General features: G+C 43.3%; 2 protein-coding genes across 3 annotated transcripts; one reads left to right on the forward strand and one right to left on the reverse strand.

The window, feature by feature from the left end:
• Nucleotides 1–548: 548 nt before the first annotated feature.
• Nucleotides 549–11,686, forward strand: usp4 (ubiquitin specific peptidase 4 (proto-oncogene)). Of its 2 annotated transcripts, none has more exons than XM_084543336.1 (22): nucleotides 549–1,018; nucleotides 2,344–2,471; nucleotides 2,634–2,764; nucleotides 2,856–2,982; nucleotides 3,132–3,277; nucleotides 3,764–3,825; nucleotides 3,979–4,125; nucleotides 4,896–5,013; nucleotides 5,124–5,297; nucleotides 5,383–5,541; nucleotides 5,774–5,998; nucleotides 6,117–6,200; nucleotides 6,291–6,385; nucleotides 6,474–6,656; nucleotides 6,838–7,064; nucleotides 7,160–7,357; nucleotides 7,447–7,517; nucleotides 7,604–7,719; nucleotides 7,804–7,953; nucleotides 8,901–9,004; nucleotides 9,359–9,447; nucleotides 9,585–11,686. In XM_084543336.1, the coding sequence occupies exons 1-22, from the start codon at nucleotides 867–869 to the stop codon at nucleotides 9,705–9,707; spliced, it is 3,009 nt and encodes a 1,002-aa protein (XP_084399462.1). In that variant the 5' UTR covers nucleotides 549–866; the 3' UTR covers nucleotides 9,708–11,686. The 2 variants fall into 2 exon arrangements, with proteins under 2 accessions (XP_084399462.1, XP_084399461.1); XM_084543335.1 differs by having other exon boundaries at nucleotides 4,893–5,013; nucleotides 9,585–11,685.
• A 938-nt stretch (nucleotides 11,687–12,624) lies between these two features.
• Nucleotides 12,625–14,199, reverse strand: gpx1b (glutathione peroxidase 1b). Its single transcript, XM_084543849.1, has 2 exons — nucleotides 13,901–14,199; nucleotides 12,625–13,228 (listed from the first exon to the last, which is right to left on the reverse strand). Exons 1-2 carry the CDS (start codon nucleotides 14,114–14,116, stop codon nucleotides 12,878–12,880), a joined length of 567 nt encoding a protein of 188 aa, XP_084399975.1. The 5' UTR covers nucleotides 14,117–14,199; the 3' UTR covers nucleotides 12,625–12,877.
• Between the last annotated feature and the right edge of the window lie 184 nt (nucleotides 14,200–14,383).

Raw genomic sequence — 14,383 nt, forward strand, 5'->3', positions numbered from 1 at the left:
CGATATATAAATAAGTACTTTGACTGTTATTTCAGTTAGCCCTCGTTTTGCTGAAGTGAGATGCGGCTGCTTTTATCCAACCGGTCATCAATATAAGGACAAATATTACACATCACCTCATTTTAAAGCCAATATGCTGTGGACATTAATATGCTATTCTTCATTCCAGTACAAAATTAGGCAGAGATGACTGATTTCACAAATTATTGTAAGGAACCAATGGTAGCTTAAATGTATTTGTATATATTAGTTAAATTCTGTTAAGCAATATATTTTAAATGTGAAATGGAGCAAAAAGGAAATAATATCTGGTTTGGGACCATTACGTATTAAACACATCTACAAATAAACTTGTCTAAAACATTAATTGGTCTAAAATTTTATGCTTTTTTGCCTTTTATAACTATAAAGGAGATTTAATATTTATTAAATTTGATTAAATAAATCACAGTAATTACATTTAAATTAGATACGAAAAACAATTCTTCCAAATAATGAATAAAAAGACTGAATTCGCGCTGAATTAATTTTAACTTTATTAACCCATCTCCTCTTCCGGTTGCCATGGTGAATCGTCGCATCAGAGCTTCATTGATGGTGGTCTCTTTCACTCCTCTGTGTGGACTCTGATCACATATTTTGCAAGCGAAAACTCCCCGAGTGATTTACTGATTCAGAGTTTGTTGAACCTGTCTCGGACAGGACCCTGGTCCCCGCTGGTAGTGATGGAGACTGAACACTGGAGAGCAACAGCAGCGGCCCTCGACTCCGTACAGACCGTAGAGGAAGAACGTTTCCTCCTCTGAAGCTCGTCCAGGCAGAGTGCACCCCTCACAGCGCGTTCACGGTACCGGCACACTGGCTGCATGATGGCCGAAGGAGGCGGACCCGAGTCGGGTAACGCGGCAGACTCCGACTCGGAGCCGGTAGCCGCACAAATGCCAACCCCTTCAACCGAAAGTCAAAAACAGACTATTGGGTCACTTTTGAAAACAACTTTAAGGAAGGGCGACGAATGGTAAGAACCGCCAACCGCCAGTCTTAGCTAGCGTTAGCTTGTGAGAAACAGGAAATGCTAACATGCTAGAGCTAACAAGCTAAAGTCAGCGGTGAAGTCTGATATCGGCAGCTGCTGTGCTACTGATATCTCAGTGGGCTAATGTTTAACAGATTAGCAGGCTAGCTGCTAGTCATCCCGACTTCATAATTTCTTCGTTAAGTGCATTTAAGTGTGGGTCATTAAAAAAAAAACACATTAACGTTATTGTAAACAACCAAACCAGCTAACCAAGAGGCTAAATTGTTGAGTGATTAAACCACAATGCCTGTTTTGAGTTGAGCGACATTAGCTGATGCAGTAGCTAGTCGGCTGATAGAAGATCTTAGGCCCGGAATTCAGGTGGTAGGCTCTCCTTCCTGCCAACCCGGCTTGTTTTTCAGTCAAATCATTATCAGGAAATGGGCACATTGACGGGGTTAATTGGCAGCGTCATTATCTGCTTGGAGTGACATGCCATTTTAAGTTGCGGGACGTTTAACTGTCTAGCCACCTGTGTAAGCTAACATAGTTTGAGTCCATTAACACCATCCAGGCCTGGGAAAAATGCAACCAATGCATTAAAGAGGCTTCACCTCAGCAAGTACTCATCAACACAGAGCCGTATCTGATGAGGAAGGATTTTGTTGCCACATATGTTGATAGAACTGGATAATCAAAGGAACGCATGTTTCGTGTCTAGTGCTAAATATCAAGCTAACATGCTCATCTGGTTATATCAGTTAGTCAGGTACTGCCTATAGGTGGTGTTTCATGGTGCTGTTGATTAAACAGCCATCCTCTGATACTCGGGGGTGACATTTCACAATAACATCAACACTGCTGCAAAGCCTGGCAAAAGTAATCTCGGGTTAAATTAACAAATAACGTGCAGCATATTTGATTGACACCCTGAGGCTGTTTCATTATTTCTTGCAGTGATCAAACAAAATCGAGCCCAGTACTTCAACTATGTGAAGAACTGTGTGAATGCTTGCTACTATGTGACCACAAGCCTATTAACTAAAGGAGATTCTTTTTAGACCAGATTAAGTCAAACTAGCTTGCCGGTACTGTATCTGCAAATGGAAAGGCAGGTTGGTGTTGCGTAATGTCCTGGGATGACACAGAGCTGAGTGTAGCATCTTATACCCGTGCACTCTTATAATCTTTTGACCCCTTGTAGCCAGGTTAACCAGTACGGATACAGATATAAGTAAGATATAGCTTTAAAGAGAAACCGATCAAGTGTCTTTCAGAGTGTGATATCTTTGCCCTTCACTGTTGCCAACCAATTTGTGTTTTAGGTATCTAATAGACAGTCGGTGGTTCAAACAATGGAAGAAGTATGTGGGGTTTGACAGCTGGGATATGTACAATGTTGGAGAACGTAGCCTCTATCCAGGACCAATTGATAACTCTGGACTGTTTTCAGGTAAAACTGTCTTTCCTTTTTTTATATATATATATATACACACATACATATATAAAAGAAACCTCTGTTGGGTAATTTTGGATTTCTCTCGAGAATAGACCGACATAGAGATGAAAGGGGCTGCTTTTCCAGTCTGTACTAATTTTGTTTTTTTCCTTAAAGACAAGGAGACTCAGGCCCTGAAAGACCATCTTATAGATGAGCTGGACTATGTCCTCGTACCCACTGAAGCATGGAATATGCTTGTCAGTTGGTACAGCTGCCTCGAGGGCCAGAGACCCATCATCAGGAAGGTAATGCTTTTGATGTTGTTCATTTCAGTTGTCGACCGTAATGCACGGACTGTGTACCCAAAGGTCTGTTTTTTTTTTTCTTCCTCTCTAGGTGGTCGAACACGGCATGTTTGTCAAGCACTGTAAGGTGGAGGTCTATCTGCTGGAGCTGAACTTGTGTGAGAATGATAACATGGACAATGTGGTCACGCGTCATTTCAGCAAAGCCGATACTATAGGTGAGGGGTTACACGAGTGTTTCTGTGGTTTTAGGTGTGCTAGAAGTAACCAGCTCACAGGGAGAATCACGTGATAAATCATTCATGTATACAACAATTTTGATTTCTCTACATACCTTTATGTGTTCCTCATTTCCCCCCCCCCCCAGATACTATAGAGAAGGAGATGAGGACATTGTTCAATATCCCATCGGAGAAGGAGACCAGACTCTGGAACAAATACATGAGCAACACCTATGAGCAGTTGAACAAGCCAGACAGTACTGTACAGGATGCTGGTCTATTCCAGGGACAGGTAGTGCACATCTTTGTTATTCAAATAACCTTAAGATCACTGAGAGACCACAGACAAGTAACTTATTGGTACTCGCTCTGCATACATTATTTATTTACAGGCAATGCACAGAATAACGGGAACATCATAGAGCCTAATGCAAAGCAGTACATTATCCCTGCAATATAACACACACTCTTAAGACTGTTGCAGGGGCATCACGTTATTGTTTAGCTGTATGGGAGTGTGTGAAGCTTACATTTGAAATAATTGTTTTAGGCTCACAAACAAGAGCTGCAGCAATGAAGTCATGAGTTTCTGCTTTTTGCTTGCAACCAGATACAACCTGGTCACTGCAATTTAGAGATTAAAAAAAAACAAACTGATTAATTGCACCTCAAACTGAAGTTGATAAATCCACCTGCTGTTGCTTAAGCTAGACAACATAGCTCTGTCTAGAAGCTCAGGTTTCCAAGCTTGGCTTTCATCGGGTTTGTTTTTCTCCAGGTTCTTGTTATCGAGCGCAAGAATGAGGATGGCACGTGGCCCAGACAAGCCTCCCATCCCAAGTAAGTGTTTATATTGTCCTTCAGCGAAAAGTCTCTTCATTAGAGTGTTTAGGGAAGTTGGCTGAATATATATACCCAAGTTTGCACAACATTGAAAGCTGGAAATTTGCAGCCTCGCTGAAACGTCCTTTTGCTTTCCTTCTTGCTGACTAGGTCGAGTACAACCCCATCCCGGAATTTCACTACCTCCCCGAAACTTTCCTCAAATTCATCAGCCAGTATATCCCCGACAGTAACCAACGGAGACGGCAGCTGTAGCCCTGGATACACACTCAACAACAGCACCTCCTCTAGCAACAGGTAAGGGTCTCCACCATGTTTGTTTTGTTTACTCAGTGTCCTCACTGAGGATTATGATGAGGTTTATTATTGGATAAAACAAAGTTTGCACGTTCAACATTTCTCATGGAGTTGTGTTATACAGGAGATTAAATTAGGACACTATGGCTTGTCTGATATTTGTTCGAATCCGTACCTCAATTTTTCTGTTCCCATAGAGCAGTGGTTCCCAAACTTTCTCTGCTGGGACCCCCTTTGGTACATGAGAAAATCTTAAGGCCCCCCTGCAATGGCTCTGCGACCCCCCTAGGTGGCGCGCCCCCCACTTTGGGAACCACTGCCATAGAGCATAAGATGTTTGTCAGAAGAACAAATAATACCTTTTGTTGCATTAAAAATATAAACTCTTCCTTAGTTCTTTTATAAGATGATTTAGAATGGAATTTAACTTCCAAACTAGTCAGTATGAAGTATATACAGGAAGTTTTATGCTCATAAATTAGATGTGCATCTGAACTAAATGCTGACTGGGCTTCTGTGATAACGGATGTTTTGACACATATTTGTGCTATTGTCGTAAATAAGAACAAGAGGTGTGGTGTTGATATTGTTGCCGGCTGACAATTCCTACGGGTATCCATGCTAATTGGTTGACCTGTTCTCCAGAGATGTTTTGTCGCTATGATGCTGCGTACTATATTTGAATGCCTTGATTAAACATGTGCCTCAGGTATTGTATTCACCACGGTGTCTCTAGCATACCAACCGTAACAAATGTGTCTTTCCAGCAGATTTGGAGGCTACAATTCATACAGCTCCTCATACAACTACAGAGAGTCACAATCGCAGCCTGGCCTGTGTGGTCTCAGTAATTTGGGCAATACGTGCTTCATGAACTCTGCCCTCCAGGTATAAAAAAATAAATAAATCTAATGCTAAATTTACAGCTTCTACTCAGAAAAAGTAATCTGCTTTGTATTTGGGTATTATGTTCACATAATCCACTTTTTGTCTTCTAGTGCCTGAGCAATGCATCTCCACTCACAGAGTACTTCCTCGAAGACCAGTATGAGGCAGAGATTAATCGAGAGAATCCCCTGGGAATGAGGGGCGAGATCGCTGAGGCTTATGCAGATCTGGTAAAGCAGATGTGGCTGAGCCGTAGCAGCTACGTGGCACCGCGTACTTTCAAAGTGAGTTGTGACGAGTGACTCTGAAAACGCATACGCTCAAAGTAATCAAGCTCTCCTGATAACGTTAATGCCTTTTTGTCTCCAGACCCAGGTCGGACGCTTTGCCCCCCAGTTTTCAGGCTACCAGCAGCAGGACTCTCAGGAGCTGTTGGCGTTCCTGCTGGACGGGCTCCACGAAGATCTGAATCGTGTCAAGAAGAAGCCTTATCTGGCCCTGAGGGATGCAGAGGGCCGTCCAGATGAGGTATACATAGAAAAACGCTCCTAGCTTAGTTGTGTTTTTGGTTTATAAAACTGAAATCTACTTTAAAATTCAAAGAGAATAGCTGATGTACAAAGACAGAAAGACTCTGACAGCATAGGTTTCTGCTTTGGAGCTTGGCATGTCCTTTGGTTTACACTATCAACATTACACAATATCCGCTCAAAATGGAATTCAGTACAATTTTCTTTCTCCGTTTCTTGTGGAATTACAGATAGTTGCCAAGGAAGCATGGACGAACCACCGCCTGCGCAATGACTCCATTATAGTTGATATTTTCCATGGCCTCTTTAAATCCACATTGGTGTGCCCAGAGTGCTCCAAGGTGTCTGTAACCTTTGACCCATTCTGCTACCTCACGCTGCCTCTGCCCATGAAGAAGGACCGTACCATGGAGGTTTTCCTGGTGCGATCAGATCCTCAATCTAGACCCACACAGGTGTGTTGGAATTAGGCTCCAGTCTTACTGCTCGAGACTTAAAACCATCAGTTTAACAGAAACAAATATTTAAAGAAGCAGTTTAAGCATTGTGAATATATTTTCTTTTTCCCTGCAGTATCGGGTAGTGGTCCCCAAGCTGGGTGCAGTGACAGACCTATGCAGCGCCTTGTCCAAACTCTGTGGAATCCCTCCAGAAAATGTAAGAACTTTAGTCCGATTCTCCTGTCTTCAGATTTTCTTTCTTAAATCGAGTTCGTGCTAAATGTGCATCCCTCACTTGTTTTTCTAGATGGTGGTTGCGGATGTTTACAATCATAGGTTCCATAAAATTTATAGACGGGATGACGGCCTCAACCAAATCCTGGAAAAAGACGACATCTTTGTGTAAGTCTCGACTGGAAGACGAATGGAAAGAGTTGTGGTTGCGGTTGAATGCAACGAGTGCAATGTTTTCTGTTGATGCTCTTTGCAGGTATGAGGTACAGGAGGAGGACAGTGAGAGGATGAACCTGCCTGTATATTTCAGGGAGCGCCACTCCAAGCATGCTGGAAGCTCCACAAGCACCATGCTGTTTGGCCAGCCTTTACTCATCACCGTGCCCAGACACAACCTCATAGCAGACACTCTTTATGACAAGATCCTAGAGAGGATTGGGTGAGTGCCTTCTGTGTTGGTGACAAGAAGTGAAGACATATTATAATGCGCCCACTGTTCATATAGAGTGAAGAGAGGGAGTGTAAGGAGTTTTTTCTTTGAGATAGAAGCACATCAAGTTCTTTCCATGTTCAATTCTGCCTGCTGTGTGTTAATTATTCTTTTTTGTTCTATGTTGCAGACGCTATGTAAAACGTTCCCAGAGTCCGAACAGTGAAAGCAGGGCATCAGCCTCAGCCACCTTAGCCAGCTGCAACCAGGCTCCTGAATGTTCCACGTCGTCTGCCGCCAACGCCAGCCTGGGTGGCTGTGGCAGCCCCCTGTCTGATGGGGCCTCCTGCAGTGCCAGCTCCAGTAACGGCAGCAACCACTCAGGGACCTGCACTGAAACTAATGGGCTATATGACGGTGAGTAAGCTGACATGATATCTTCTTGCCTTCTAATAAAACTATTGCTCAAAATATTCAGTCTAGAGATGTCGTCGTTGTCCGTGTGTGTTCAGGTGAAGAGGAGGCCATGGACCACCAGGTGAGTCCGGAGCCAGAGAACGGCCATTCTGAAGAGGAAGAGGAGACCTCCGACTTGGAAAATGGGTCCAAAGGAGACGCAGCCAAACTCTTCACTTTCAGCATAGTCAACTCTTACGGAACAGCCAACATCAGCCCGCTGCCTTGTGATGGAAATGTCCTCAAACTTAATCGTAAGTGTCACTCATAATCGCACTGATAGTTGTGCCTTTCAAAGCTACGTTGTGTCAACACACCTCCCCTCGCCTTTATCTGTCTGCAGCCCATTCCACAGTGGCAATCGACTGGGACACAGAGTCAAAGAAACAGTGTTACGACGAACAGGAAGCAGAGGTTAGCAGGCTGATAACCATCAGACAATCCTGTGACAGAATATGCAAACAGTCTATTTATATCCGTGTAAATATTATTATGTGCAGGCTTATGAGAAGCACGAGAGCATGCTGCAGCCCCAGAAAAAGAAAGCCACCGTGGCGTTGAGGGAATGCATCGAGCTCTTCACAACCATGGAGACACTGGGAGAACATGACCCATGGTAGGTGTCCTTCTGCCTAACCTACTATTAAACTTTCACTTTACCCCGCGGCCTCTGTCATCTGATCATAATCTTTTTGTGTAGGTATTGTCCAACGTGTAAGAAACACCAACAGGCAACAAAAAAGTTTGACTTGTGGTCTCTGCCTCGCATTCTGGTGGTTCACCTAAAGCGTTTCTCCTACAACCGATGTTGGAGGGACAAACTGGACACAGTGGTGGACTTTCCCATCAGGTATGCAGGCAGGATTCCTCATTCACCTTCAGGCAGGACGTGTCGCCGGATAGACAACTGTTTACGTCCCACTTGTGTCCAATTTAAAGTCGAATCAGTGTAGGTGAACATTAAAAATAGATCAGTGAGCCTCACACTCAGTGCAGATGAGCACACACACACGCGCGCCGCGGCACTCTAAAGGTTAAGGCGTACACCACATATTTGCAATGTCCTCAGCTGGATGTTACTTGCATGTCATCATTTTTGCATCCTCTCATTTCCTGGCTGTGTTGTGCCACTGGCACATTGTGTAAAAGCAAAATGCTCCCCCAAAAAACAAAAAAACACTGCCGACATTTGATTTGTGCTGACTCCAGTCTCCCGGTGTTTTTTGACAGGTTTGACCACTTTCTACCCCATAACAGGAGTAAAAAGATATCAAACATAGTTAAAGCCATAACTTTATGCATCTTAAAAAAAAATCCTCAGTTTTGAAAATAATGCAAGTCATTTGTGCCAAAGGAATACTATTCAACACTCTGGTATCTGTGCAAGTTTCACTCTAGATGGAGCTGTAGTGTGAAAATCAGACTGGATAAACTAGATGACTGATAATCACCCCTGTGTTCTTATCCTTATCTCCTAGGGTTGCATAAGCTTATGAAATCAGCCTTTCGGCTCCGTGTGCGTCATCAACCGCCTTTTTTGGTTAACACAGCTCAAATTTTCCCCGTGTTTTAAAATGGAGAAGTTGCCTCGGCAATAAATCATGCAACACGTCTCACACTTGACACCCAATGTGTGTGTAGCACATACAGACCTCATACATACAGAACTTGATACAGCAGATACCACAAATCTGGATAAAGTTGCTGAAATGCTGTTTTAAAAAAAAAACAAAAAAAAAACGCTGACTCATGCTTACTGTAGACGGTTTAAGGCCACAACTGTATTTTCTTTTCCAGAGATCTGAACATGTCCGAGTTTGTGTGTGACCCGAAGGCCGGCCCCTACATCTACGACCTCATTGCCGTATCAAACCACTATGGAGGAATGGGAGGGGGCCACTGTACGTTACTGTTTATTCTCCTGTTTTATCCTCGTCAGTTACAGTTTGTTCTTGAGTGAAAAGCCAAATATATATACACCATGTGCATACACGGTCAAAAGCTTGTTTAGAGCTTTTAATAAAATGATCTGGCTGCGGTTTTAGTCTTCAAACATGCGCACAATATGTGTAAACAGATAGAGTAGTTAAACAACCAGTGTCTCCATGGACACACATTAAAATTTAAGATGGTTGTTTTCTCTGTCTATTCACAATAAACGGATATGACAAGACTGTTATCTCTTCCTGGATTAAAAAAAAGAAAAAGAAAAGAAGACTTGCCTCTGTAAACACGGTCTTCATTCTGTCCGACAGACACGGCTTATGGCAAGAACAAAGTGGACGGAAAGTGGTATTACTTCGATGACAGCAGCGTCTCATCTGCCACAGAGGACCAGATTGTGGTGAGTTTTTACTCTTTAACCTCGCATTCCTTATTCATTTTTCATCATGGTTGTGATGTTTGATGAGGATGAGCCTCCTCTGGTGTCGGGTGTCCCTCCACTTGTCGTGTAATCTGACCCCTGTCCTCCCGTTGCAGACTAAAGCAGCCTACGTGCTGTTTTATCAACGCAGAGACGAGGAAGCCCCCTCCAAACCTCAACCTTCGGCCTCGCTGGGAGGAGCCCCCGAGGCGGCCGAAGACCACATGGACACAAACTGAGGAGCCCCGTCGCGGAGGGGACACACTCTGAAAAACACAAATAGAGACACTCGGGCGCACACACACAAAGCTACTTTAGTGACAGAGGAGTCTAGAGACTTGACATAATTAACCCTACCTTCCCCGCATTTTATTTGATTTCCGTCTCGTATGTTGTCAGCTACTAGAGCCAACAGCCTCGTCAGAAGAATGAACTGAGAGACTTCCTCCCTGCAGCGGGTGGCCTACTGATTTCTAGTTTACTAGTCTGCAACTAAGGGGACTATAAACAGATATAGATCCTCTCACTGGATGAACAGAATGTTAGAAGTGCCCTCAAACGTGTAGATAAACAAATGTTTCTGTTGCCCACGAGAGTCAGAAATATTAAAGAGGAAAAAAAAAAAAAAGCCAAATGCACATATTGTTTCAACCAAAGCGTTCCAAGGTATTTATGATAAAACTAATCGACTGTTTAGAAGGATACTGGCACCGTGCCTAGGTTTATCGCTAATATTCCTGCTGTGCCGAGGTGAATGCAGACTTTTGACGGTGTGACGTGCACACAGAACAATACACGCCGCGCTGGTTGAAAGAATCGTTTCCGCTCACGCCACCTGCTTTAAAGAGGAGCGGCCGTGGCGGCTCCCGGCCCGTTGGATCTGTGTCACAGTCCACACCGCTGAGGGGGATGTCTCATGTCAAGGTTTTCAACGTTGCGAGTCGCGGCAGAAGCTGTTTTTTCGGCCTTGCTCTCGTTCAGCCATCTTTTTTTTTTGGTTTTTGTTTGTTTGTTTGATGCACAGCTTGGGCTCTGCGGTCTCTCGAGTCTTACCCTTCTAACAGTTTTTGTTTTTTTTTGTTTTTTTTGGTAATCACATTGAAAAAGCGGCCTTTCGATTCCTGCAACCTGACAAAAAAGGAGGCACTTTGAATTCTCCACGAGTACATTATCTACCTGCTTCTGGTGTATCTAGACATGACAGAACTGTGTGGTTCGACCTTAGCATTAAGGGTTATGGTCTGTCGTACACTCCCAGATCATTTTAATGTGTCTTTTTAAGCATTCGTTGATCGCTGCCTGATCGGACCCCTAGCTCACCCGCAACAGCTTGTCCCTCTTAGTCTTGTACAATAATGCAGCTCTGTATTGAAATGGCTATGTTATTTGATATCTTCAAAGCACACGAACTGAAGTGAAATAAACTAGTATAAAAGTGGTGCTTTATTCATGAAACTTGAACTCGCTCCTAATCACGAGGAGGGGGAGGGGGAGGAGGAGAAAACCCTCCCATGTGTTATCAGATGGGAGCACGATAGCTGAACCTTAACAGCATTCTCCATGAATGCAGGCACTTTGAGCCATTGGTTTTTCTTGCAGTGATCGTAGTACACTACTGACGTTGTGATGATTTAAGTAAACAGCACCTTTATTTTGTGTATAGACATGAAATAACTACAGGAAGCCCAGTCATGACTGGCGTTTTGAATGCGAGTATGAAATATAATGCATTTGTTTAATGCTCAACATCAAAGGTCTTTTAGTAAAACCAGGTGGCAGATAGTACTTACTCTATCTATTATCATTAAGTGTTGTTCTGTGGCATCAATTCTGCCCTTTGTTGCATAATGGCATGTTAAATATGTGGGGCCTCCAGGTGCCCCGTCTGCTGGTTCGTTCCTGCCGTCGCTATGTCGTTCAGAGATGACTCAGTATAATCATTTATGCCTATGACTAGAAAAGCTTTACATCCTCTCTGTAATCATAGAGACTTAGCTGAAAATCTTTTTTTTTCTTAACCTAAATTAATAATGAATCACGACTCAACCTCTAAAATTAGCGAAGAGATGTAAATACTCACACTATTTTAAATAGGTGTATAAATTCTTGTCCCCATATTTATCTTATTGCCGATATCTTTTTTTCTTTTGTTTTTAAATGAGAAATATTTGAATTGAAAGTACAATAAAGACTGGGAGCCGCAAGGTTTTTTTTTTGTTTTGTTTGGACTAATTGATTCTCTACGAAAACTTCACTCATAATTATTGAATCCAGTATTTTCGCATTGCAGAGGTGCCTCCATTTGCAGGTGATGCAATATTAACTTTGATTCACAAATACACTGATCAGCCACAACATTAAAACCACTGACAGGAGAAGTAAATGGCGTTGACCATCTTGTGACAATTCAATGTTCTGCTGGGAAACTTTTGGACCTGGCATTCATTCATGTGGATGTTATTACACACTAAACCGGTTTAGGAACAACTAAAAAAAAAACATGGAAGAACAGCACAAGGTGTTGACCTGGCCTCCAAATTCACTAGATCCCAAACTGATCAAGTATCTGTGGGTTGATCCATAGAGGCCCCCCACTAACACCACAGAACACCCTCAGAAGGCCCATGTCCATTCTCTGATGAGTCACAAGGGAGACCTACACAATATCAGGTCATAATGTTACGCCTGATGAGTGTATTTGAGTCCAGAGAGCAATAAATACTGGAGGCACTGATAAGGTGCTGTGTCTTATCTAACTGCATGCACCACAATCCCACACCAAAGCTGTGATTATAGGCAAACACTGAGGCGGTTGTTGCGAAACGCTCATTTCTTTATTGCAGTGTCGCCTCTTTTTGCGTATGATGCAACCGTAATCACCTGCAATTCATGCTAACTGGTTGAAAAATGTTCTGTGACTGGGTGCAGGAACACAAACGGAGGAGTGGCCGCCCTTCCCGTTCATATCCACCTTCTCCGGTATCTGGAACACCCTTTCCACGAAGGAAATACTTCAGAGACGGCAGTGGGATAAATAAAGGGTTATCTTATCTTATGTAGCACCGCTTACACTTAGAACAGCTGTGTGCAGGTTATGTGTAAGAAAAACTGTTGAAACTGATTGGAAGTTAAATGAGACGCACTCGGAGACAGAAAGATTTGTAAAAACACATTTATTGGTCCTCATACGTCACACCACAGCTGTGCTTTACATGGACACGATGCAGCTATAGACGTTTGGCCTTTTACACTTCATCAGATGCCCTCCTCACAGTGTGGTTTCAGAGGACGCCTTCATACAGTAAAAGAGCACAACAACAGCCATCGTGCACAAGAGAGCACAGGGGGTGTGGGAAGGTCAGAATCTACACGGTGAGCAGTGCTGGTGGTAGCTGTAGGACGGAGGAAGTTAGTTCACTTGGCTGAGGAGCTTCTTGACGTCTCCCTCGATGTCGCTGGTGAGGAAACACCTGCTGTAGCGCTTGAACGGCACCCCGTCCGGCCCGATGAGGAACTTCTCAAAGTTCCAGGCCACGTCGTTCCTGCACACCGGGCTCCACATGATCAGCTTGGGGTCGTTCATCAGGGCCGCCGGCTCGTCGCTGGGGAACGGCAGCTTCTCCCTCAGGAACACAAACAGCGGGTGGGCGTCCTTCCCGTTCACATCCACCTTCTCCAGGAGCTGGAACTTTGGCTCGAAGCCGTTTCCAGGACGGACATACTTGAGAGACAGCAGGATTTCCTCATTCTTGCAGTTCTCCTGCAAAGATTGAGCGTAACGTGAACCCCTACTTCCTTGACTCTCTCCGCATTCTTTTTATTTGTTCTTATCAGGAAGTACAATTCCCATGCACCGTTTGATTTCCTACAAGGAAGCTGCCTATACTTGTCTATTAATGGATTACTGACATGAACAATCACTACCTGGCTCATTGTCTGCACAGTGAAACATTAACGAACTGCAAACATTATGTCAAAAGGAACAAAGCAGTTTTTCCAGTATGTCTTCTTGCTGGTTGTGAACAATTTCACTAAACCACAACTTCCCCTTTTTTTTTAAAACACATCTCACTGCTCAAACTGCCTACAAATCAATTTACTACTAGTACTAATAATAATAATAATCATGATAATTAAGGGACACTTTTTATATTTAACTATTAGCTGATAGAATAATGTCATAAATAATGTGATTAAGATAAATCCATTAAAAAAAATAAATAAAAAATCAACAGGACTATAATTTGCCTCGAGCAAAACGCAAACTATGTCACGTGGTGTATAAAACCTGCCTTAAGAGAAGCGAGAACAAATGAATAATGTATTTTAGACGTAATCTCATTTAAAGTAATTAAAAATTAATACAAACGTAGCGAAGCGTTAATCAGGTCAGTCCACCTCAAAGAGCGGTTCTGACAGGTACGGCACTCACCTGATGGCCGAACTGGTTGCAGGGTACTCCCAGGATCACGAGCCCCTTGCTGGCGTAGCGCTCGTGGAGCTCGTTCATCTGGGTGTAATCCCTGGCGGTCGTACCTCAGAGAGACGCGACGTTCTCAATGAGGACAACTTTGCCCTTGAGGGAAGAGAAATTAAACGTTGCCCCCGTCAACAGTTTAGCCGAGAGCTCGTAGAATTTCGCAGCCATTTTTAATTTTTTTTTTTTTGGTCCTTTCTTCAGAGTCTGAATGTGAACTTTTACTCCACCAAAGTCACTCTGACGCCTTCAGATTTCGCTGCACACTAACCCACTTATACTGTCAAACATAGAAGTCAAAGATCCTATTGCCTGTCAAGATAGTTCACGCCCCACATAACCGCGGATTGCATGCAAGCTCTCTTGAGACTGTACAAAAAAAAAAAAAAAAAAAGGAACGCATGCATTTGTATAGAAAAAGGATACAGCCAGTATTTA

Source organism: Chelon labrosus (genome assembly GCF_963514085.1).
Source record: "Chelon labrosus genome assembly, chromosome: 4".
Classification (NCBI taxonomy): domain Eukaryota; kingdom Metazoa; phylum Chordata; class Actinopteri; order Mugiliformes; family Mugilidae; genus Chelon; species Chelon labrosus.